The 22563-nt window shown below is 53.0% G+C and overlaps 1 protein-coding gene across 14 annotated transcripts in view; it reads left to right on the forward strand.

Moving 5' to 3' along the window:
• The window catches only part of LOC135260875 (histone-lysine N-methyltransferase 2C-like), a 112899-nt gene that overhangs the window by 47882 nt on the left and 42454 nt on the right, over positions 1-22563 (forward strand). For 13 of the 14 annotated variants that reach the window (XM_064346546.1, XM_064346542.1, XM_064346556.1 and 10 more), the window contains 9 exons: positions 1308-1483; positions 3244-3407; positions 8740-8835; positions 9224-10023; positions 13272-13391; positions 17506-17622; positions 18328-18438; positions 18852-18956; positions 21740-21921. In XM_064346546.1, coding sequence (XP_064202616.1) covers positions 1308-1483; positions 3244-3407; positions 8740-8835; positions 9224-10023; positions 13272-13391; positions 17506-17622; positions 18328-18438; positions 18852-18956; positions 21740-21921 — 1871 coding nt within the window. The remainder of the gene's footprint in view (positions 1-1307; positions 1484-3243; positions 3408-8739; positions 8836-9223; positions 10024-13271; positions 13392-17505; positions 17623-18327; positions 18439-18851; positions 18957-21739; positions 21922-22563) is intronic. The other variant, XM_064346552.1, reaches the window with a different exon arrangement.

The following is a 22563-nucleotide window of genomic DNA, read 5'->3' on the forward strand; positions in this document are numbered from 1 at the left end:
GTCGCTGTGTGCTACAGCTCTTTGGCCTGTCTGAGAGCTGTGCCTTTCATGGTTGGATATGGCCAACTGGAAAACACCTATGATTTTATGATTTTTAGAGCCGTTTAGTGGGTTGTAGTTGTCTGAACCGCAGTGTGTGCGTGTACGTGCGAGAGTGTGTGCGCGTGTGTGTGTGTGTGTCTTAGTGTCTTAGTAATGCTGTGACTCTTCCTGTCACCTGCAGAACTGCAGTGTGTGTGTGTTTGTGTGTGCCTTAGTAACGCTGTGACTCTCCCGTGCCCTGCAGAACTGCAGAGTGTGTGTGTGTGTGTATGTGTATCTCAGTAACACTGTGACTCTCCCGTCCCCATGCAGAACTGCAGAGTGTGTGTGTGTGTGTGTGTGTGTGTCTTAGTAACGCTGTGACTCTCCCGTGCCCTGCAGAACTGCAGTGTGTGTGTGTGTGTGTGTGTGTGTATGTGTATCTATCTCAGTAACACTGTGACTCTCCCGTCCCCATGCAGAACTGCAGAGTCTGTGAGTGTGTGTGTGTGTGTGTGTGTGTGTGTGTGTGTGTGTCTCAGTAACGTTGTGACTCTCCCATCCCCTGCAGAACTGCAGTGTGTGTGTGTGTGTGTGTGTGTGTGTGTATCTATCTCAGTAACACTGTGACTCTCCCATCCCCATGCATAACTGCAGAGTGTGTGTGTGTGTGTGTGTGTGTGTATGTGTATCTATCTCAGTAACACTGTGACTCTCCCGTCCCCATGCAGAACTGCAGAGTGTGTGTGTGTGTGTGTGTGTGTGTGTTGTATGTGTCTGTGCTGAGTGCTGTGTGTGTGTGTGTGTGTGTGTGTGTTGGTCTGTGTGTTGTCTGGATGGGTGTGTGTGTGGTGTGTGTGGTGTGTGTGTGTGTGTATACTTCTCAGTAACGCTGTGACTCTCCCGTCCCCATGCAGAACTGCAGAGTGTGGTGTTGTGTTTGTCTCGTAACGCTGTGACCTCCCGTCCCCATGCAGAACTGCAGAGTGTGTGTGTGTGTGTGTGTGTGATCTATCTCAGTAACGCTGTGACTCTCCCGTCCCCATGCAGAACTGCAGAGTGTGTGTGTGTGTGTGTGTGTGTGTGTGTGTGTGTGTCTGTCTCAGTAACACTGTGACTCTCCCGTCCCCATGCAGAACTGCAGAGTGTGTGTGTGTGTGTGTGTGTGTGTGTGTGTGTGTGTATATGTCTCAGTAACGCTGTGACTCTCCCGTCCCCATGCAGAACTGCAGAGTGTGTGTGTGTGTGTGTCTCAGTAACGCTGTGACTCTCCCGTCCCCATGCAGAACTGCAGAGTGTGTGTCCAGTGCGGCTCCAGGACCAGCGGTCAGTGGCACCACAACTGCCTGCTGTGTGACGGGTGCTACCAGCAGCAGGATGCGATGCCCACCTGTGCCCTCTGCCGGACCCCCCTCACCCCGGAGAGCCAGCGGGACCTGCTGTCCTGCCACGTCTGCAAGAGGTGAGCGCGCTCAGAACGCCCTGCTCATTAACCATTAAGATCAGTCTTCCTCATCATTTTCACTTCTTATTTATCGTTCCTTATCGTTTCTGTATTTAAGCGATTTTTTTTCACACATTTTTTTCCCCTCAGACATTGTCTAATTATTTAGGCTATATCACCCTGTGCATATACAGAAATCGCCATGTTATTATGGGTTATTAGGGTTGTTAGTATAAATTTGTTCAGTAAGGTAGTTGACAAGCTGTCAATCAAATCTGGCCTTCTTGCCCTTGCTGTCTCTGTCTCTCTGGGGCTGTAGCTTCCCCCCCAAGGGAATTACTGCACTTCTGTTCCTGCTTTTTGCATTTGTGTTTGCATTGTAAGTCACACCAGCAAAGAGCTCTGCTTAATTCCAATAAAGTAAATGATTTTTTACCGGAAAAAGACTAGTACACTTTGCTATTCATAATAAAAATACTGAACAAATTGTGCATGCTATGTTCAGCAGTTTTTAAAAAATGTTTGTTGCATGCAAAGTTGTGGCAGCTCCGTGCCTGCCTTTTACATAAATAAAACATGAACATCGTCTGTCCAGATAGCAATATCAGGTCTGTTCATTACATGGGCCTTGAATATAGATTGACGTCTACTTTTGGGTGGCTCTCTTTTGCCTGTCTGAATTACCTACGCTGAAATTTGATTTGGAGTTTCTCATGCTGCTGGTTTTTTTGTATCGCTCAGCAGAAATCAATATTATCTAAGAAATCATGATTTGTGTGAACTTCTGCATTGTAAGCACGAGTCAGCCAGTGCAATGTGCAGTTTGTGAGTCTTCCTTGCAGTTCCCATGGCAACCTGACCTGATTATCTTCTTTAGACTGTTAATTTGAGGCCAAATATAATGGGAAAATCATTTTAAACGGATTTACGGTTTTATGGTTTAATTTTATTTGCGTATTCCGCGCATTTGAGTTTCTTTTCGTGAGAAGATCCGCTGAAAATCTGCCGTTGTCCAGGGATTGGCCTCAGTTTCCGATACAGCGCGATTGTTTACCGTGGATCCAGTCTTTTTTAAATGAGCAGGGTCTTCTGTATGCGCGCTGTGCTGCATCACATTTAAAAGCTGGAGCGATGGGGGGGTGCGGGTGGGAGGTGGGGGCGGGGGGGGGGGTGTGGCGTTTCGGTAGCGTTTCATTAGCGCCCAGCTCCACGCTGCATCGCCCCGGCAGCCCGACTGCCTCCTGGTGCCACCCCGCCATTTGCGCGTTAATGTCAGGGCATGGCTGGGTGCGGGTGTCCTCGCTCATAACGAGCAGCCGGGGTGCCTGCCCACCTGCCTGCGCTCGGGGGCGTGCGCGCGCTCTTAATGGGAGGTGTGCCGAGGAGCCAGCGTAACTCCTCGCAGCGCGGCTTTAAATAAACCTCCGAGCCGCGCGGTTTAAATAAGGTCTCCAAGGAGCGGGTGGAGAGGAAGCCGGTGCCCGCTGCTGCTGCTGCTGCCGCTTCCAGAACCCTCTCCCACACTTTTGAGTTATTCAATTGGGTAATTATGCTTACGTTGGTCCTGTAGGCACAGTAATTGGCCACGGCTCCAAACATGCAGATTTGGCTCGAAAGGCGTCCAGTAGCAGTGACTCGTATCGTTATTTCTAGCTATTAGCAAAGCGGTAAAAACACCGTGTCCGTCAAAAACAAATTTCCTTGTCACTTTTTAGCTCGGCTGTTGTGCGGGGTCAAGATGGCCGCCCGCTGACCTGCGGCGTTCTTGCTTCTTTCAGGTGGCTGCACCTGGAGTGCGAGCGACAGGTGAAGGGCGACGCGGAGCTCCAGGTCAGGGAGGACTATGTCTGCACGGACTGCCGGCTGGAGGAGCTGGCGGAGGAGAAGGCGTCGGTCGGCGACGCCGGGGAGTTCGCGGAGGAGCCGCCGGAGCCGGGGTCGGGTAGGTCTCCGCCTCCGCCCGCTCCTCTCCGACCGGAGCGGGGGCCGCTCGGAACCTCGCCGCCGCGCGCCGCGGGCCGCCGTTACCCGGGCCTGCTCAGAGAGCCGCGCGTCAGCTCAGCCAATTAGAGCCAGGCTGCTGGCCGTCGCCGTAGTGATGAGCGCTCGGATACCAGGGCTGAAGTGGTGACGCCGTCGTCTGTTGGAACACGGCAGCGGACCTGAAGAGGTGGTGAAAAGGGGCGGGGCGGGGGGGGGGGGGTGGTTGGTTTGGCATTTGGGGGGAGAAGGCTCCCGGTGCAACGGATCTCGTAAAGCGCCTGAGCTCTGGAGCGCTGACAGACATTTGCATTTCACCCTCCTCCTCCTGCCTGCGTTTCCACTGTCCTTTTCCTCTGAGGTCTTTGCTTAATAGCGTGCGTCTGCTTCTGGCCGTTACCGCAGCAGACTGGTTGGTTATGTACTGCGTGTAATTATGTTTCTGGCATCGGAAATGGGCTTTTGCAAAGAAATGACGTTAGAGTAACTGTTCATAACAAGACAAGGGGGAGAGTGCTTCTGGATGACTGTCACATTTTCTATTTGCCTTGTGGAAGTCACCTTCTGAGTGTGATTTTACATGGGTTACAGTTTGCCTGATATATACATAATATGTGTATGTGTCCTGAGGGGCGTCAGGTTGAGCTGCGGACGCCCCACCTGACGTTTGACCGCGTAGCACAGAAGCGCAGCGCTTCACCGTAGGTACAGATCCCGCAGAGGCGTTCTGCAGTTCTGTCACGCTTGCGGATTTCACGCCGCTTCCCAGACTCCTCTGAGGTTTCTCCGTCGCAGTCCGAGTGTGGGGATTAACCCCGCACCGTGTCGAGCGGGTGGACTGCAGTCTGCGCGCGGCTCTACCCACAGTGCAGCAGGCATTGTGCGGGTGAGCCGGGCGCTGGCGGGCGGACGTGACAGGAGCCTCAGGTTTGACGCCAGCTCCTTTAAGGTCTGGAGCGGCCGGCCGCGCGTCTCCCCAGGGTCACTCGGGTGCTTTTGGACGGCGAGGCGGGGGCTTCTGAAGGCGGAGGGGCTCCGCTTTCCCGGCATCAGCCAATGGGGATCGAGATTTCATCTCAGCTCGTTCTTGGATTTTTTTTTTTTTCTCTCTCCTTTCTTTCTTTTTTTTCCCCTTCTTATTTCATTCTTTTTCTTGTTGTGCGGCTTGTTTTGGGAGATGGAGAAAGGGTCTCCGGTGTTTGGAGGGAGCCCGGAACATTCTCTGAGTCTCATCCACTCCTCCCGAAGACAGATAATAACGGCGCTCTGATTTAGGGCCCTCTCTCCGCGCGAGGCCCGATGGCTGCCCGTCACGAGGAGCCCCGACCGCATCGGTCTTCTGCGCGGCCGCGGAGACGAGAGCGGGCCGCGCGCGGAGGGGAGCCCCTTGCGCGCGACGCGCAGGAGTGCAGGAGGTGCGCGGGTGGAGGTGCGCGGGTGGAGAGACGCGCCGGTCCGGGCCTGTCGGAAGCCATGCGGCGGGCGGATGTGTGGCCGTCCCATTGTTTACCAACCCCCCCCGACCCCCCAGGGTGCCCTGATCCATGCACAGAATGCCACCTGCTGAACGCGCTCATGCACACACGCGCTCACGTGCGTGTGCACACAGAGACTGGAGGGCAGTCAGGTCGGGTCTCATAAACGTCGCATCCGTCACAGTGCGGGGGATAGCGACATTTTAACTGCTTCAGACAACCCGGCCTGCTATGCGAACTGCACAGTGTCTTCACAGTGCCTTAGGGTTGATCCTCTACCTTTTTAATGTGTTCTGCTTTATGGAACTTAAGTTTTCATAACATTTATGAGAATAAGTCAAAACAACCTGCCGGTGCATTTTGCTTGTCACACGTCTTCACGAACAAGGTAACACTTCCATTATCAGGTCTGTTTCCCAGCTGAGTTGTTTGCTTGCAAGATAGCTGACAATTTCGATGGGGAGCGTTTTAGTCTCCTAATGTGAATCCGTAATTCACTTAGTGAGAACCCACTGTGAATTGGCTGACTGGGTTGCTCACCATGTGAGGCGAGCTAATTGCATTAAGTGGCTACAGAATCCTCCTAGCCCCTGTAAACAAAGGGATTTGTCAGTAAAGAGACGGAAGGGCTTCTCCTGCCGCGGCCCGTGTAGCGCTGTTACCCAGCGTCGCGCGGGAGAGCTAGCGTGCGAGCAGCGAGCAGCGTGCGAGCAGCGTGCGAGCAGCGTGCGAGCAGCGCGCGACTGGCTCTGGCAGGAGTGTCAGTTCGCACCCCGTCCTCCCGAGGCCAGAGCAACTAACGAGGGCATGGCAGACATCTAAACGAGCAGCGCGGCATGCTGGGAGTAATCTCCCCCCCCCTCAGAGCAGGCGAGACAAATGGATCGGTATCGATCGGCGGAGTCGTGGGTCCGGGGCCGGGGCCCGCTGCCGACCTGACGGCTGACGGCTCCGGCCCCGCTCGGGATAATGGGCCCTCAGAGCGCTTCCTCCGCTGCGGGGAGAACGAACGCTCCGCCGCCCTCCGTCCGTCTGAAGACGGATGCGCCAGTCAGCGTGCCGCCGCGTAGCCGTGGTTACCCCCGTCCCCGCCGCTCTCTGCTATTGGGCGTGGGGGCGGGGCCGGGGCCGTTGACGGGCGCTTGGCTGTTAATGGCCTGTCCACTCTGCACCGCGCGCTTCCATTAGGATAATCTTCCGGATCAGAGATCTGATCGCCAGCGCAGCCTCAGGAAGTCGGGCTGGAAACTGTTTATTATTGCGCTGACTGGCGTGTGAAGCCGTGCGGTTATATATCTGGTACGCTTGTCTTATCTCTGTTAGATGCGAGTTTGAGATCTGCTCCTCAGGAACAATATCCCGGGAATCCGTTTCTTAGTGACCAGTAAAGTGCGGGTTATCTCTTTGCTAGCGCTGCCTGGATTACTTTACAGTGGTCGGGTTGATGACATCCGTTCGATTGCAAGACGATATTATAGATCCAATAAAATCAATTAGATCTGCGTTTTCAGTCGTTGGAAAATGTATGCCATAATGTCAGGGAAATGGAGCTGGATGTGTAAGTATGGATTATGATGTTGATACTGTGGATATTGAAGAGGAGTAAATCACATTCTCTGTGGAAGAATGAAGAGCTCACGGCCGCACTAGTCTTCAGAGCTGATGTTGTTTTCAGCAGAATGAACGTGCCACGCCTTCTGCTCTTGCGTCAGATCCGACCCAAAGGGGGGGGCGGTGGGGGGGGGGGTCTGCTTTCCCTGCTCCCCTTGCTGCCAAGTTTGGTGCAGTTTCGCTTCGCCCCGGAAACCATCGCAGCTCCTGTCTATGGGGACTGCTTTGAAAAGCGCGTTGTCATGGTAACCCCCCACCACCACCACCACCACCACCCTGCGCTTCAGGCGCCTTGCTGCTCCACACACGCGAGTGCTCCGAGGGATAGGGGGGCGGGGGGGAGGGGGGGGCAGACTTAGGAAGCGGTGCATTCTGGGACTTAACTTGCCGAGTCGGGCTGCAAAATGAACACGTGTGACCCCCCCCTTAGAAACCCGGATGAGGTGTGAGCTCCTGTGTTGGTGGTGTGTTTGTTTTTTTTTAGCTGCCTTCTGTCAGCCAGTGCTGTCTACTGAGAAGTTTTCTTTTCATTTTCTTCTGACTCCCAGACCCTGTAATAACTAAAGGGCCATTGATGAATAAAGCAGTGATTGAGCTTTCAGTAAGCATAAATTCTGAATTATTTTACATTTTTTAATTTTACTTAAAATATTTATTTTATTTTTTAATTCATTTTTTATTTTTTTTACGAATGGACTCTCAGGGTTACCAGGTGCTGATTTTTAAGGGCCTTTTAAGTCTAGCTTTTCCACCTCGTGACCATGAGGTGAGCGGCTCTGAGAATGTCCAGAGAGGGGGTGGGGCCATCGTCCGCTGATACTGTGAGCGCGAGCGAACTGTTCTAAAAACCCAATCGAAAAGGCGTAGAACAGAAATATGAGCGGATGGCTGTCCGTCTGATGGCTGTGAGGCCTTAGCATGGCCGCTTCCTCAGAGCTCAGTGGAGCAGTTCACGTGTAGCACTGATGGCGCCAATTAGCCGAATGAAATGCTTAAGCGGGAAAACTGACCCCGAGGAACTGCGCTGATCACCGGCGATATAAACCGGCGCATAAAACGGAGTGATTCTGCGCGGCGTGAGAGCGGCGCTTCAGACCGCCTGGAGGGGGGCGAGCTCAGCGTGCCGCCGGGACGTTGCACAATGGCGCCGGGGGTGTGGCGCGTACCTTCTGAGTCGCTCGGGATCTGCAGCGCGGTCTCCGCACGGCGTCTCCGACACGGCGTGCCGTCGGTGTGAAACCCGGCTTCTTGTTGGCGCGGTAACGCTTGCGGTCTGTCCCGAGAAACCTTTTTTTTTTTTGGGGGGGGTTCTGTGGGCTTCCTCAGATCCCCCCTGCGGTGCGGTTACCGGTTCTGCCGCCTCTCAGCCCGTTTCCAGCACGCAGCCGGGCGCCGCCTTCTTAAGGGCACTTAAGTTTCTCGGATGCCGTCTTCTGATGAGAAACGGGTGCGCAGCCTTGGCTCTGAATACCCGGGCTCAGTCTTAAGATGAGCATTGTGTAAAGTGTGTGTGGGGGGAGGGCGCTGGTGTGTAATTGCGCTCGGTAGTAAGGCTGAAATGTTTACTAAGTGCTCCAGCGCTGGGTTGTGAAATCCGCTGAGGTTGGGAGATTTATTGCCGATACCTGGAGGACATTTTTGCTCGGTCACATAAAATTCATTGCGTTTTTAATTACAGGGTTTGAAGCGAGTTGGACTGGAAAGGTGGTAGGGACTGTAATTTTGAAGGCTGTCAAGAGTGCGTTCTGGGTGCATTCTGGGAGTTCATTCTGGCAGCCAGGAGTCAAGGGCACAAGGAAGAAGACCTTTTATATGAGCACTCTGTGCAAAGCAAAGACCGGCTGAAAATTTGCCTGCAGGGCCCATTTTTAATTCACATTTTAATGAAATGTTTATACTAATGTTTCCCCTTCCCCTGCCCTTTTGTGTCAATATTTAATCTTGCCAAGTCCCAAAATGACGTTGGCCTTCATTTTTCCGGCTGGGTTTTTTTTTTTTTTTTTTTTTTTACGTGCCTGCCACCAGAAACTGTACGATGTGTCAAATGAAACCTGTATTCACCCTGGGTAAGAGCATGTGCCAACCAAAATCATCACCAACCAATATGTGGTTTCAGTGAGCTGTTGCAGCATCCACTGGTGTCACCTGAACGTAGTGGTGTACAGTGTCACCTTGATTTTCACACTCTGGTTTGCTCCTCCTCCTCAGAACCCTCAGGAGATGATGTCATAGAGGAGATGTTCCTGGCAGAGCACGTGCCCAATCAGATGGCCATCAGCGACATACAGAAATGTTTCACATCAGGTACTGTAGGGCCAAGCCTCTCGTGGCCCAAACCGAAGTGATGTGTTCAGGTCGTAGGGCATTGCTTTGCTGGACCTTAAATTAATGACTTCATAAATATAGAAAGCCTGGCCTTACCATGTGCGATTGAAACTGATTCAGTATGGTCGACAAATTAGATTTTTTTTTAACTTGCTGTGAACCACTTCCTTAAGTGAGTTTTTCCTGGTTGCAGTTTAGAAACGGCCTAATTTAAATCATCTTCTCCTGCATTTTTACAGTAGAACTTTGTAAACATTGTAAAGGCAAACAAAACCGATGAAGTTAGTGATATTTTTCAAAGGAAGTGCAGCTCATTCGTGACATTGTTTGTTTTCATAGTTGCTTGTTATGTCTTCTGTTTGTTCAGCTATGGGACCGGGGCGCGAGATCCAGGTGACCGTGACCGTGATGGAGAGTCCCGAATCTCCACCTCAAAGGGTGGAGGAGCCCGACCCGCCGTCGCTGGTCACGGCCTACCGGAAGGCCGACGTGGTGCTGGACGCGGTCGCCGAGACCGTCGAGTCGGAGGACATGTCGCCGGAGCCTCCGCCCGAGGAGCCCGAGGAAGAGCCGGGGGCGGAGTCTCCGCCAAGGCCGTCGCCCTCGCCAACCAAAGAGACGGCCGCCGAGCCCCTGGAGGCGGAGGGGGAGGAGCCTATGGAGGTGTCGCCCGCCGAGCGCTCCGGGCCAGACGCGGCGGTCGAGGCGACCGCGCCGGAGCCGCAGGGGCCACTGACCGGGGAGGAGGAGCCGGAGGGCGAGGAGGAGCATGAGGAAGAGGAGGAGCCGGAGGAAGAGGAGGAAGCGAAAGCTCTCGTCCCTGTGGAGGCGGAGCCGGAGCCCGAGGAGGTCCCGGCGGCAGCGGAGTCCAGCCCCGCCGCGGAGATGGACACCACGCCGCCCAGCGAGCGCAGCCTCTCCGACCTCAGCCCCCCTGCCGAGGAGAGCGCCCCCAAACGCTCGCCCCCGGAGGAGCGGCCCGCCCCCTCGCCCCCGCCCGCCTGGCCCTCCCCCAAGGAGCCGTCGCCTCCCCACGCCCCCGCGGCCGGCGAGCACGGAGGAAGCGCGCCCCCCACCACCTTCATCCCCGTCACCCCCAAAATCGGCATGGGGAAGCCCGCCATCTCCAAGAGGAAGTTCTCTCCCGGGAGGCCCAGGGCCAAGCAGGTAGGCCGGCGGTGTTTGGGGCCCCGTGTCTTTGGGACGATCCGCGGCTCGTAGGCTGGTTAAGGCCGGGCCCTCGAGGCTGACGCCGGCGGTATTATTTATTTATTTATTTATTTATTTATTTATTTATTTATTTAGCTCGGTCACATCGATTAGCCTGGGCCCGCAGAGTGTATTAATTCATGTGGAAAGGTTCTGGCAAGGCCTACGGGGGGGGGGGGGTCTGGGAGTGCCGTAAACACCCAGGGACAGCCGAGCTGGCCTGATGTGCCAACCGGGTGGTGCGGGGAGAGGTGAAAAGCCCTTTCAGGAGGTGTGTAATTTGGGTAAGCATTCCTCTGACAGTGTGACACCGAGGGGCCCAGACCCAATTTTCACCACCGGATTGTGTGGGACCTTCCTTCTCCCCCAAGTGTAACTTGTACTTATGATTCCTAAGCCCCTTGAATGCAACGGCAGTGTTGTTAGGCTGATAGTTTTTTTTTTTTTTTTTTTTAAGGTTAGCCAAGCTGTCAGAAATTGAAATCAGACTTGACATCTGGCCAGTTTTACAGAGGATTAAGGATGAAAACATAAACTGTAATCTGAGCTCCGGTTTTCATCAAGTTTCTTCCTCCCCCAGGTCCCTCCTCACTCTTTCGCTCTCCTTCTCCCTCTCTCCCCCCCTTACTCTCTCTCTCTCTCTCTCTATCTGTCGCTCCCCTCTTCCTCCCTCCCTTTATATCTGTTGCCAGTGGTTCTGTTTGGAAATGTATTCATTTCCATGGGCAGAGTACGGAGAAATGGAAACATTTGGAGTTTTGCAAAGTTGTCTTATTTGATTTGAAAGTAATTCAAAGTCCATTTGTTCTAGTCAACAAGAGGGTATCAGTCCCCAGTGGTGCAGTCACCATGCGTATGAGTTCTGCACATGCACAGTTGCCTTTGTCTACTGCTGAATCTAGTTATTAAGTGTGGACACGTTCTATTTTTTATTATTATTGTATTTTGTTTTATGACTTCCAAGGATAATTGTTGGTTGCTGCTCTTAATTTCAAGGGTGGGCAACTGTAGCTTGGAGATTTCCCATTTTTAGGAGAGCGTGTGCTTCTTGGTGGGTAGGTGGGTATTTCTGGGGATGTTTAGTCGAACGGACCACATTGCTTTGAACGGTTTTTGAGGAAGAGCTAGTGGAATGCTAGCCTGTGTCATGTAGCACTGGCGGGGCTACAATAAGAAATACACAACATGGAGATCAAGGGGAAAAAACACTTCTGCTTACAATTTTAAAAACTGCCTCCAAGTGGATTTATTGTCATCGATTATCTGTGAGTGCACAATGTGACTGGCTTATTTGGCAGCGCTGAAAATGGAATTCAGGAATGCATACTCAGTCCCTGCATTGGCAGTGTGTATTGTTTGGGAATGGATAGCAATCGTGTACAACGCGGCTCCCTTCTGGAATTCAATCAAAGGTCAAGTGGAATCCTGAAACCGCTGTGCTACATTACAACGTGGAGTAATTCGATCTGCGCATAACAATCCTGGAGTGCATGCAGGTGTTTTGGTTGGAAGGTCATGTAGTAGAACTGCATTAAGCCTTAATAAGCAGTGCGTAACACTGTCCCAGTTCTAGCAGCGCATTCACATTTATAAGACTACCGCAGCACATACTGGGCCTCCATTCATCTTATGAATGACTTATGAATGAATGAAGAGCATTTCAGATCTGAGTGCCATAGGAGTGCAATGTACGTGATGACGTGGCGCAGCCCATGGCAATCTGTGGGTTGGCATAAATATTTATAAACGCTTACGTGGTGCTGAGGATGGCTTAATGGAAAGTTAAAATAAGATACTTCAGGGCTTCCGCAGGTTTACTTATTCGCGTGACTAGCCTACGTTTTGTGTCGTCTGTGAGCCATTTTTGGGATGCTGGGTCGACTGCGAGGCTTGCTGGGTTGAAGGCCAGCCCGCGTAACAGAGTCGAGGACCTAGCGCTTAAGTTTCCGCTCACGTCTGTCAGTGCGGAGATAGGACGGCGTGGGTACGCCTGTTCCGTTTTTATCTCGTCAGAGTGAACCCACTCACCGTTCTGCAGAAACGGTTTGCCTGATGCGTTTATAGTGTCGAGTGGGAGGACGCCTTGTGGTTTTATGAAGTTTTTTTCCTTCAGAGAGCGTCCTGCTTGTATGGGCGTCGGTGGGGTTGTAGCGAATCTCGTGGGGGTACGCTTCGGACCCTGCGGTGTGCTCTGAAGGTCCCTCACGTTCACGCCCATCCCATTTCTGTTGACCACGCCCCCACAGCCTCACAGTGCACGCTCTGTCTGCTCTTCCAGTGTTCTCGTGTCTCCGTTCTCACACTGACACCCTTTACACAGTCACATGGATGTGCCTCAAGCCCCCATAAAGATCTTTTTTTTTTCCATTTTGTCTTCGCCTCATGTGTTAGTTTTGCTCACAACGGCAGTTTATTAAATGCTTTAAAAATGTTAAGTTCGGGGCAGGTTTTCACGGTAAAGGAAAACCGCACATACCCACAGCTGTCGTACATAATTCAGCATAAACCGGCTCGGAGAAATAGCGTCTTTCCCGCTTTAGCCCAGGCTAATTGTTTTATTGTCACTGATTAAACGCTTACGCTCTGAAAAGTGTGTTAAGTGATCCTGCGGGACGCTTCTCGCGACGGTCCCCCGCGCGGTTTGATTCTTCCTTCGACGCGCCCTGGCGTCGGCCGCTCTAATCGAATGCGCCTGGCTTAGCGGACGCGCGCGGGCGGCGTTAGCCTCGGCCTGCTTCTGCTGGTATGAACGCAGAGGCTCCTTTACCCAGGGTGCACGCGCAGGGCCGTGGCATGGCGGCCGCTGGCCCGGGCTCCGCTGGGCGCCAGCTCTGCCCTGCAGTCTGCGCGTAATCATCATCACCGCCGCCGCCGCCGCCGCCCGCCCTCTTCAGACGGGCTGCCTGCGCCTGGCTGTCGCTCTCAATTTAACACGCATCGCTCTCCTCTGTGCCTCCATGGTTCTTTCTGTTTATTTTTATTCTCCTTTGTCTCACGCTGCTCCAGCAGTCTCTCACAAGCCGGCGTCGTTCAGCAGCCCGGCTCAGCGTTTGCATGTGCGTGTATCTGTGTGTCTTTGTGTCTCTGTTGCTCAGTTTTATTTGTTTCATTTTTGTTTTGTTTTGTTTTGTTTTTTTTTCCTCCGCTGGCTGTCATTTTATGTTGCTGCATTTTGTCCCCTTTTCTCTCACCCGCTTTTGCCGTAGGGGGTGTGGATCGCCCGCGGCAACACACACTCACCTTCATGGTCGCTGGACCAATCAGAGGGGTGGGACTCCCCAAAGACCAGGCAGTCCCCGACCACACCCACCTGGAGCATCAAAGTGGTAATAAATGCATCGAATGAATAAACAGCAGTGATGCTTAATGGCAATTTGACCATCGTAGCAGTCTCATGATTTAGTTGAATTTTTTGTAAAGACTGCTATAGGTAAGCATATCATATCTACCCTATGGAGAAGAGAGTTGTGAGGTTTGTGTAATTGTGCTTGTGTTAAATACAGAATAACACCTGTGATTTCCGTGTCTTTTTGCTGAATTGTCACGGTGCGGTATGTGGTTTGGTACTGGCGGCTGAGGTCATTAGCATATTGTTAGGCTGATATTAGTGCAGAGCGGTGTGTGAGTTCAGCCTAAGTGGCCATGCGCTGCGTGCTGAAGATCCGGCCCTTGACCGTGCGGCGGGTGGCGTTCCGCACGCAGGCGACCGCCCGGGGACCGGGGCCAGGTGTTGGGGGGCGGGAGCGGTCGTGTTGCTACACGGGGAGCCGTCTGTTGCCCGCCAGCAGGCCCGTGTTTTTTCCTGAAGCCACAGGGACGCTAATCTCCTGGCTTTGGCAGCGCGCCAGGGCAGGTCAGCGACCCGTCCCACGGCTGAGCATCCCAACTTCCTGATCCAGCGCGTTTCCAGCCCCGCACACACGCACGCACACACCCCCACACACACCCCCACCCGCACACACGCACACACACACCCACCACCCCACACATGCACGCACGCACACACACACACACCCCCACCCCCGCACACACACACCCCCACCCCCGCACAGACATGCACGCACACACACACACACAAACCCCACCCCGCACAACCCCACACCTCCACCACCCCCCCCACAGCACACCACGCACACACACACACACACACACCACACCCCGCACACCACACACACCCCCACCCACACACGCACACGCACACACACACACACCCCCACCCCGCACACACGCACACACCCACACCCCCACCCGCACAAAACGCACCACACACACACACACACCCCCACCACACACACCCGCACACACGCATGCACACACACACACACCCCACCCCCACACCCACGCACGCATGCACACACACCACCCCACCCCACACGCACACACCCCCCCCGCACACACAACACCCCCACCCCGCACACACCACCCCACCCGCACGCACGCACGGCGCACACACACACATCCACCCCCCCCCCGCACACACCACACACCACACACCCCCACCCCCCCACACACACGACACACCACACACCCGCCACACCACCGCACACCGCACGCACACCACACCCCCCCCCCACACCATGCACGCACACACGCACACCCCACCCCCGCACACACCACACACCCCCACACCCGCACAGACACCACCACACACACAACACACACACACCCTGCACACACACACCCACCCCGCACACACGCAGCACACACACACACCCCCACCCCGCACAACCCACGCACGCACACACACACCACCCCCCCGCGCACCACGCACACACCCACGCACACACACACACACACCCACCCCCCGCAGCCACACACACACACCCTCCCGCACGACCACACACACACCCACCCCCGCACAGACACGCACGCACGCACGCACACACTCACACACGCACACCCACACATGCACACACACGCACTCTCACACCTCTCACAAACACACACATACGCGTGCACACACATACACACATGCACACACACCTCACACAAACACACATGTGCCCACACACACTTGCGCACACACACACACACACACGCAAAACAGAGGCAGGAAACTCTTGGAATTCGGGCTGCAATATGACTGGCAGTGTTAGCCTCAGAGGAAAGAGTTGACAGCATAATGAATCTCAAATGGCCAGAGAGACATCAAAGGGGCCCTGTCACCAGTCCAGCGTCCTCGAGCTGCCGCGTTCAGAGCCATGTCCCACCAAATGCGCCGCGCTGCTTTTAAAATGACAATTACTGTCGAGAACATCGGCCTCTCGTTGTTCCTTTTGATCGAAAAAGCATTTCCTTTGTGGCCGTGCTCCATCTCGAGGGTTGCATTTGGCCCGAATGGGGGGGGCCGGGGGGGGCCGGGGGGGGGGGGGGGTGAAGATCAAATACGACACAGGTTTGCTGTTGTCCTCGTCCTCGCAGGTGTAAAATGGCCGTTTATGGGCCTGTCTTTGGGCTGTGCTTGTGGTGGAGAGTGCTGTTTGACATTTTACTGAACTGCACTGAAAGGTCTTTCTGCTGCGTGAGCCTGTTGTGTCTTTGAGGGCGCGCTGCTTTGAACGAAGCTCAGCTGATGTAGAGCCCTGTGTGTGTGCTTGCACGGGATCCAGTGAACTAACAACGCTCCTTAGCTTGACTACAGGCCCTGGAGTGGTGGGGGCGGGGCGGGACGTTGGGGTGGGGGGGATACGAGGTGAGCTTCTGGGACTCTGCTTTCCGTCACCGTTCCAGTTCTGTGACTTCTTACGCAAATCAGATGCAGGCTTCAGATTCAGTCCTGGGAAAGCCCCCTCCGGGAAGCTTCCTTACCAAGCTGACGTGGACGCCTGTCGTAACAAGCCACACCGTGCGAGAGGAGCCTGGGCGTGGCCGCCGTGTTTGCGTTGGGGGTGCGCAGTGTGTGAGGGGAGGAGAGGGGAGAGCGGGGGAGGGGGGTCGCTGCCGAGCAATCGACTGCTGCCTCGTCTGAACCCCAAGTGGCCTTAGGCTTGCCGCTGAACACCCGCTGAGAGGGTTGTGCTGAACACTGTGCTCCTGGAACTCAACGCTGTGGACCTGGTTGACATTCCCCTTATGAAGACCCACCCCCCCCCCCCCCAACCTGACTTAGCATTGCTTATGATTTACACTGGCACTTGCTTTGCAATTAAATGAAATATGTTGACACACTTTGTTATTTCTCTGAAACACATCATCTGGTCAGCTTCATGTTGTCGGATTTAAATTGGGTCATGAACCGCAGAGAGAAAAAAAAATTGTTTGTTCCAAGCTTTTTATGTCTAACCAAACAGTTTCTCTCTGAGTTCATTTCCTCAGAAGAATACCATTTAGAGTCATGGCATTAGTCATAGGGTTAATATAAAGTGCTCTCGTCTTCTACAGGCCAAGCCGTGTTGCAGCTAAATAAAATGGAACGATCCATTGTTTGTGGGTTGTTGGAGGGGGGGATATGCAGTGCCTTTTGTTTGCCCGTTTATGAGCTGATAATGATCTCAATAACATTTAATCCACGACTGCAAATATGACCGACAAAGGGGTGGCATGTCCTTTTCTCACCCGTCCTTTGTGCCGTGGGGTGCGATTGATTGCAGGGTCTCGCTGAATCCCTGTGGGAGTGAAAATGGAGGGCTATCAAATGCATCTTTACAAAAGCCTGGAATCTTTTGTGATATGAAATTAACCGCCCAAACAACTCAAATGCCTTTTTTTAAACATCTTTTCAAGATAAGACTTTGTCTAATGTAACGGGGAATAACACTTTTTTGTTGCTTTTTTGTTTGTTTAAGTTTTGCAATCTTTGCTTTTGATATTTTGTAAATAGAAAAAGTTAGCATTCAGTGTTTCTCAAGCCTTTTCCTCATGAGCGCTCTCCCCCACATGAACGTTGATCTCAGGTCTTTATTTCCTTCGGTATTGGCGCTGTTACCTGACGCCACTAATAATTTAGCAAGTTGCAAAGAGGGTGGAAAAAGAACCCCTTGTTCTGAGAAGTCTTCAGTAATTACCAGGCAAGCTCCTTGGGACAGCATTACATCAGCCATCTCCCAAAATGCCCTGGAACTTTGTCATGACTAATTGAGTCCTTAAATGTGCTTTCGTCTTACGCAAGTGCCAGAAAAAGAAAAGGAAAAAAAAAAGAAAACAAGCAAGCTTATCGAGTATCTGAATCATGGTTCATTAATGAGAGCTAAATGTGGATTACTTGCTCGTATAGGGGGTGTTTGCATTGATGGGATTTGTGATTCGCCGTCATAAATGTCACTATGAGTGATGGTGGATGTGAATCTCAGGGAGGATGGGGGTGGGGGGTTTAAGAGAGAGGGCAGTTACTGGTCGAGCAGTGACGTCCCTGGGAGTCATGGTGACAGATGTGCGATTCAGACATTAATCACCGGCGGGGTCCAGTTTGAGTCCCGCTGATGTGTGTTTCGTTCCGTGCAGGGTCGGGGGTCAGGCTTTCCAGGCAAGAGGAGGCCCAGGGGGGCCGGGCTCTCCGGACGAGGGGGGCGGGGCCGCTCGAAGCCGAAGAACGGAATCAGCCCCGTCGCGACTCCTGGAGTACGTCCCACACACCACACAACGACGGCGCGGATTATGCAATCCCATCTGTGACAGACTCCCGGGTTTCTGGCAGTGACGCGTACGGGCCAGAGCGCTTCTATGCAGGGTGGACACACGCCAGTACATAATGGCCCAGTCCAGATCTGTAGCCGTCCAAAATGCGTGTAGTCATGTGACTGCACACTGCAGCCGTGTTACATATGGTGCTGTGAAAAAGTCTTTTCCCCCTTCCTGATGTCCTCTGTTATTTCATGTTTGTCACACTGAATGGTTTCAGATCTTCAGACAGAATGTAACATTAGAGAAAGGGAAACTGAGTAAACACAAAATGCATGTTTACCGTTTTCCCTTTGTATTCCCTAATATTATGCTTCATCTATAGATATGCAAACATTCAGTGTGACAGATATGCAGTAATGAAGGAAATCAGGAAGGGGGCAAATGCTTTTTAACAGCACTGTATTAATTCACATCTCGGCACTTCTCAGGTATTGGTATATGTGGAAACATCACCATTGGCTTTAATGCCATGTGCCTTAAGGCTGGCAGTGTTCAGCAGCTGAGTGTTAAGGTGTAACGGTGGTGAGGGTTTTTCCTGTCGGGGTACGTCTGGGCATGTACAGTTGAGAAATGCCAGCGTTTGGCACCTGGTCCCCGCGGCAACCCTACGGTCGTTGATGGGGTTTGTTCCCCACTGCACAGGTGCCGGTGGGCGTCATGGAGACTGCATTCCCAGGGAAGGAGGAGGAGGAGAACGCCATGCACAACACTGTGGTCATGTTCTCCAGCTCCGACACCTTCACTCTCAAACAGGTGCGTCTGTGTGTGCGGCTGTGTGCGCGTCTGGGTGTGTGTCTGTGTCTGTCTCTGTATGCGTGTGCGTCTGTGTGCGCGCATGTGTGCGTCTGCGTCTGTGCGCGTGTGCGCGTCTGTGTGCGCGCATGTGTGCGTCTGCGTCAGTGCGCGTGTGTGCGCGTCTGTGTGCGCGAGCGTGTACATGCATGCCTGTGTATATATGTGCGTGTGTGCAGCCTTGTATGTCCATGTATATGTGTGTGTGTGCTTGTGTGTGTGTACGTGCACTTCTGTGTTTGCACCTGCACAAATATTTCTGCATGTGCACATATGGCTGTATGTCTTCGCATGTACACGTGTGCTCACCTATATTAGCTCACCCGGTATTTTCTGGCCGGAGTTCCTGATTGGTCCCGTCTCCTCTGTTCCAGGACATGTGCGTGGTGTGCGGGAGTTTCGGACAGGGTGCTGAAGGCCGGCTGCTGGCCTGTGCCCAGTGTGGCCAGTGCTACCACCCCTTCTGCGTCAACATAAAGGTACAGCAGAGCCCCTGAGCGCCGCGCTAACGTGCTCTCCTCACCCCACACTCTTACAGCAGAGCCCCCGCGCCACGCAGACAGAGCGCTAACGTGCTCTCCTCACCCCACACTCTTACAGCAGAGCCCCCGAAGGCCAGGCGCTCCGCGGACACAGCGCTAACGTGCTCCGCTCACCTCACACTCTTACAGCAGAGGTCCCCGCGCCACGCAGACAGAGCGCTAACGTGCTCCGCTCACCTCACACTCTTACAGCAGAGCCCCCGCGCCACATACTCCGCGGACAGAGCGCTAACGTGCTCTCCTCAGCCCGCACTCTTACAGCAGAGCCCCTGCGCCACGCGGACAGAGCGCTAACGTGCTCTCCTCACCCCCACACTCTTACAGCAGAGGTCCCTGCGCCACGCAGACAGATCGCTAACGTGCTCTCCTCAGCCCGCACTCTTACAGCAGAGCCCCCCGCGCCACGCGGACAGAGCGCTAACGTGCTCTCCTCACCCCACACTCTTACAGCAGAGCCCCCGCGCCACGCAGACAGAGCGCTAACGTGCTCCGCTCACCCCACACTCTTACAGCAGAGCCCCCGCGCCACGCAGACAGAGCGCTAACGTGCTCCGCTCACCTCACACTCTTACAGCAGAGCTCCCAAAGGCCAGGCGCTCTGCGGACAGAGCGCTAACGTGTTCTCCTCACCCCGCACTCTTACAGCAGAGCCCCCCGCGCCACGCGGACAGAGCGCTAACGTGCTCTCCTCACCCCACACTCTTACAGCAGAGCCCCCGCGCCACGCAGACAGAGCGCTAACGTGCTCCGCTCACCCCACACTCTTACAGCAGAGCCCCGCGCCACGCAGACAGAGCGCTAACGTGCTCCGCTCACCTCACACTCTTACAGCAGAGCTCCCAAAGGCCAGGCGCTCTGCGGACAGAGCGCTAACGTGTTCTCCTCACCCCGCACTCTTACAGCAGAGCCCCCGCGCCACGCAGACAGAGCGCTAACGTGCTCTCCTCAGCCCGCACTCTTACAGCAGAGGTCCGAGCGCCACGCGGAGAGAGCGCTAACGTGCTCTCCTCAGCCCGCACTCTTACAGCAGGGTCTCTTATCACACGGCCGGTCAGCGCCGGCAGCGGTGCTCCTTACCGCCGCGCGGGTTGATGCCGCCGCGGTGGCGAGACGAGCGGCCCCCTGGGCGGCCGTGCGCTGGCGTTCGCCGCGACAGGGGAACGGCGTTAAGGCTTCATTCCTGAGGCGGCGGTGAACCCCTGTGTAAAGCGCGGATTAGAGCGGATTAAAAGGCGCTCATAGCCATTGTGCGCGGCTAAATCGAATGCGGCTCAACGGGAGTACCCTGATCCTTATCGCTAAACGCCCGCAATTACAGCAAACAGACTCTGGATGCCAAATTCGCTAAGCCCGAGGTGGCTGGGTCTCTATTGTTGCTGAAGATTACGGTCCCGATCCTCCCTGCTGTAGGATGGAGAGCAGTTCTCCTGGAGAGGTTTTAAAGGGCTCTTATGAAATCTCTGTTTAATATAAGGCAAAGTAGGCTGGATATTAAACACACGTGTTTAAATTTATCATTTTCTATGTTTCCTGTTTCTGGTATTATTTTTAGAATGCTACATTCATTGTTCATTTAGAATTGATGTTCTTCCGTATGACTTCATTTCTGATATAACAGTTACTTCAGATATGAGCTTTTGATTGCACCACCAAATAACTGAAAATGTGGCTGTAATTATTAGTCACGAGTCTCTCTCATTACTGCACTAAATAACTTCACCCCGGCCATCCTAGCAGTTCAGAACCTCAATTTGTTTTTTGTGCTTTAGCCAATCAGCTGTCGAAGCTGATTATTTCTGAATATTGTGTATCATTTTAAAGTCATTTTCATTCTCAAGTGGGAGAAGTTGAGCCAGTGGGAGGTGAAATCCTAAGAGACCTGTGTCTGCAGGACCCATGAACACTGTGAAAACTCTGTAGAGTGGGCTGTGTGAATCAGAATTGCCAGAACTTTCTGGAATGTCTTCATTAACCAGCTGCATATTCAGCAAGCAAAATCTTGAAAACGTTTTGCATGTGTAGTGAAAGTTTTATTAGGAACACAAAAAGTCTCGTGTACCATTTACATCCCTTCTTGTGCTTTTCTTTTTTAAAAACAGAAAATTATTTTGAAGTTTCATAAATGAAAACACTGATGTCAGTGAAGTCATCTATAAAATTAAAAGGGCTGAAAAATCAAAGGGCTTGTGACCACTAGATGACAATATGACTCTGTGGTAGGGGGGTGTTTACAGTCGAAAATGAAGTTGAAGCTCGCTGTTAAACCGTTCTCTTACCAATGTCTGTGAGCCCCTGAACACGTTCACTTGACAAAGAGGCCCGCCACTAGCATTCCCCCATATATACTATTTTACTGGCCAGATTGTTAAATCCCTGCTTTCATTCTGTTCTCTGTATTTTCTATTTTAAGAGGTTCTGCTTGGAAGCTGTGTATTTCTGTCTTTATCTTCAACCCTGCCTCTTTTTCACATTTTATTTTTATCTTTCACAATATGGCAACAGTTTAGCTATAACGATACAATAATCTCTTCTTTAGTAGTCCTGTCTGGCCTGAAAGGTCACATTTAGCTTCAGTATTGTCTGAAATCTTTCATTGCAAAAATATTTTCTTAGTGTTGATATTTAATATCTGGTAATCGTAACTAAAACCCCCTACACCCTTCCAGTCTTGACCTCTTGACCCTTGACCCATGACCTGACCCCATGTGCTCCGGTTCTAGATCACGCGAGTGGTGCTGAGCAAAGGCTGGCGCTGTCTGGAGTGCACGGTGTGTGAGGAGTGTGGGAAGGCCACGGACCCCGGGCGCCTGCTGCTGTGCGACGACTGTGACATCAGTTACCACACCTACTGCCTGGACCCGCCCCTGCAGACCGTCCCCAAGGGCAGCTGGAAGTGCAAATGGTGAGAGAGTTTACCCCCGCCATTACCGACCTCTCTCACCCAGCTCTACCCCCAGCCACACCCAGCTGTGCCCCCCCCATCCTCGGCTAACTCCACCCCCTAGACCCTCCCTTACCAACCTCTCTCACCCAGCTCTACCCCAGCCACACCCAGCTGTGCCCCCCCCATCCTCGGCTAACTCCACCCCCTAGACCCTCCCTGACCAAGCTCTTCACTCTGCCTGCCATAGATCGATTGCTACTCTCCCATTGGATTTTCCCACGTTAACAGATCCTGGATCAGTCTCCGTATTATATACAATATGGTATACATTTGGATTAGTGGCTGGTAAACAGATCCTGGATCTGCTGGTAGTAATGCGGATTACCATAAGCTCCCACCTGCTTACATGTTCCACTGTCCTCATCATTTTTTTCGAAATGGATGATGTTTTCTGTCTATTTGGTAAGCTTGACTGGCATTTCTTTGGAACACTTTCAGTGATGATTTCACATGAATCATGATTTTTGTTTCGGTCTTATTCATTCTAAATGACTTATATCAATTGGTGTGTGCCAGATAAGATGTTTAACAACTGACTTTGTGCAGACTAAGGTGCAAAAGGAAAAAAAAACCGAAGTCATGTTTTACAGGTGGTCAGTT

This window comes from Anguilla rostrata, chromosome 8 (genome assembly GCF_018555375.3).
Source record: "Anguilla rostrata isolate EN2019 chromosome 8, ASM1855537v3, whole genome shotgun sequence".
NCBI lineage: Eukaryota > Metazoa > Chordata > Actinopteri > Anguilliformes > Anguillidae > Anguilla > Anguilla rostrata.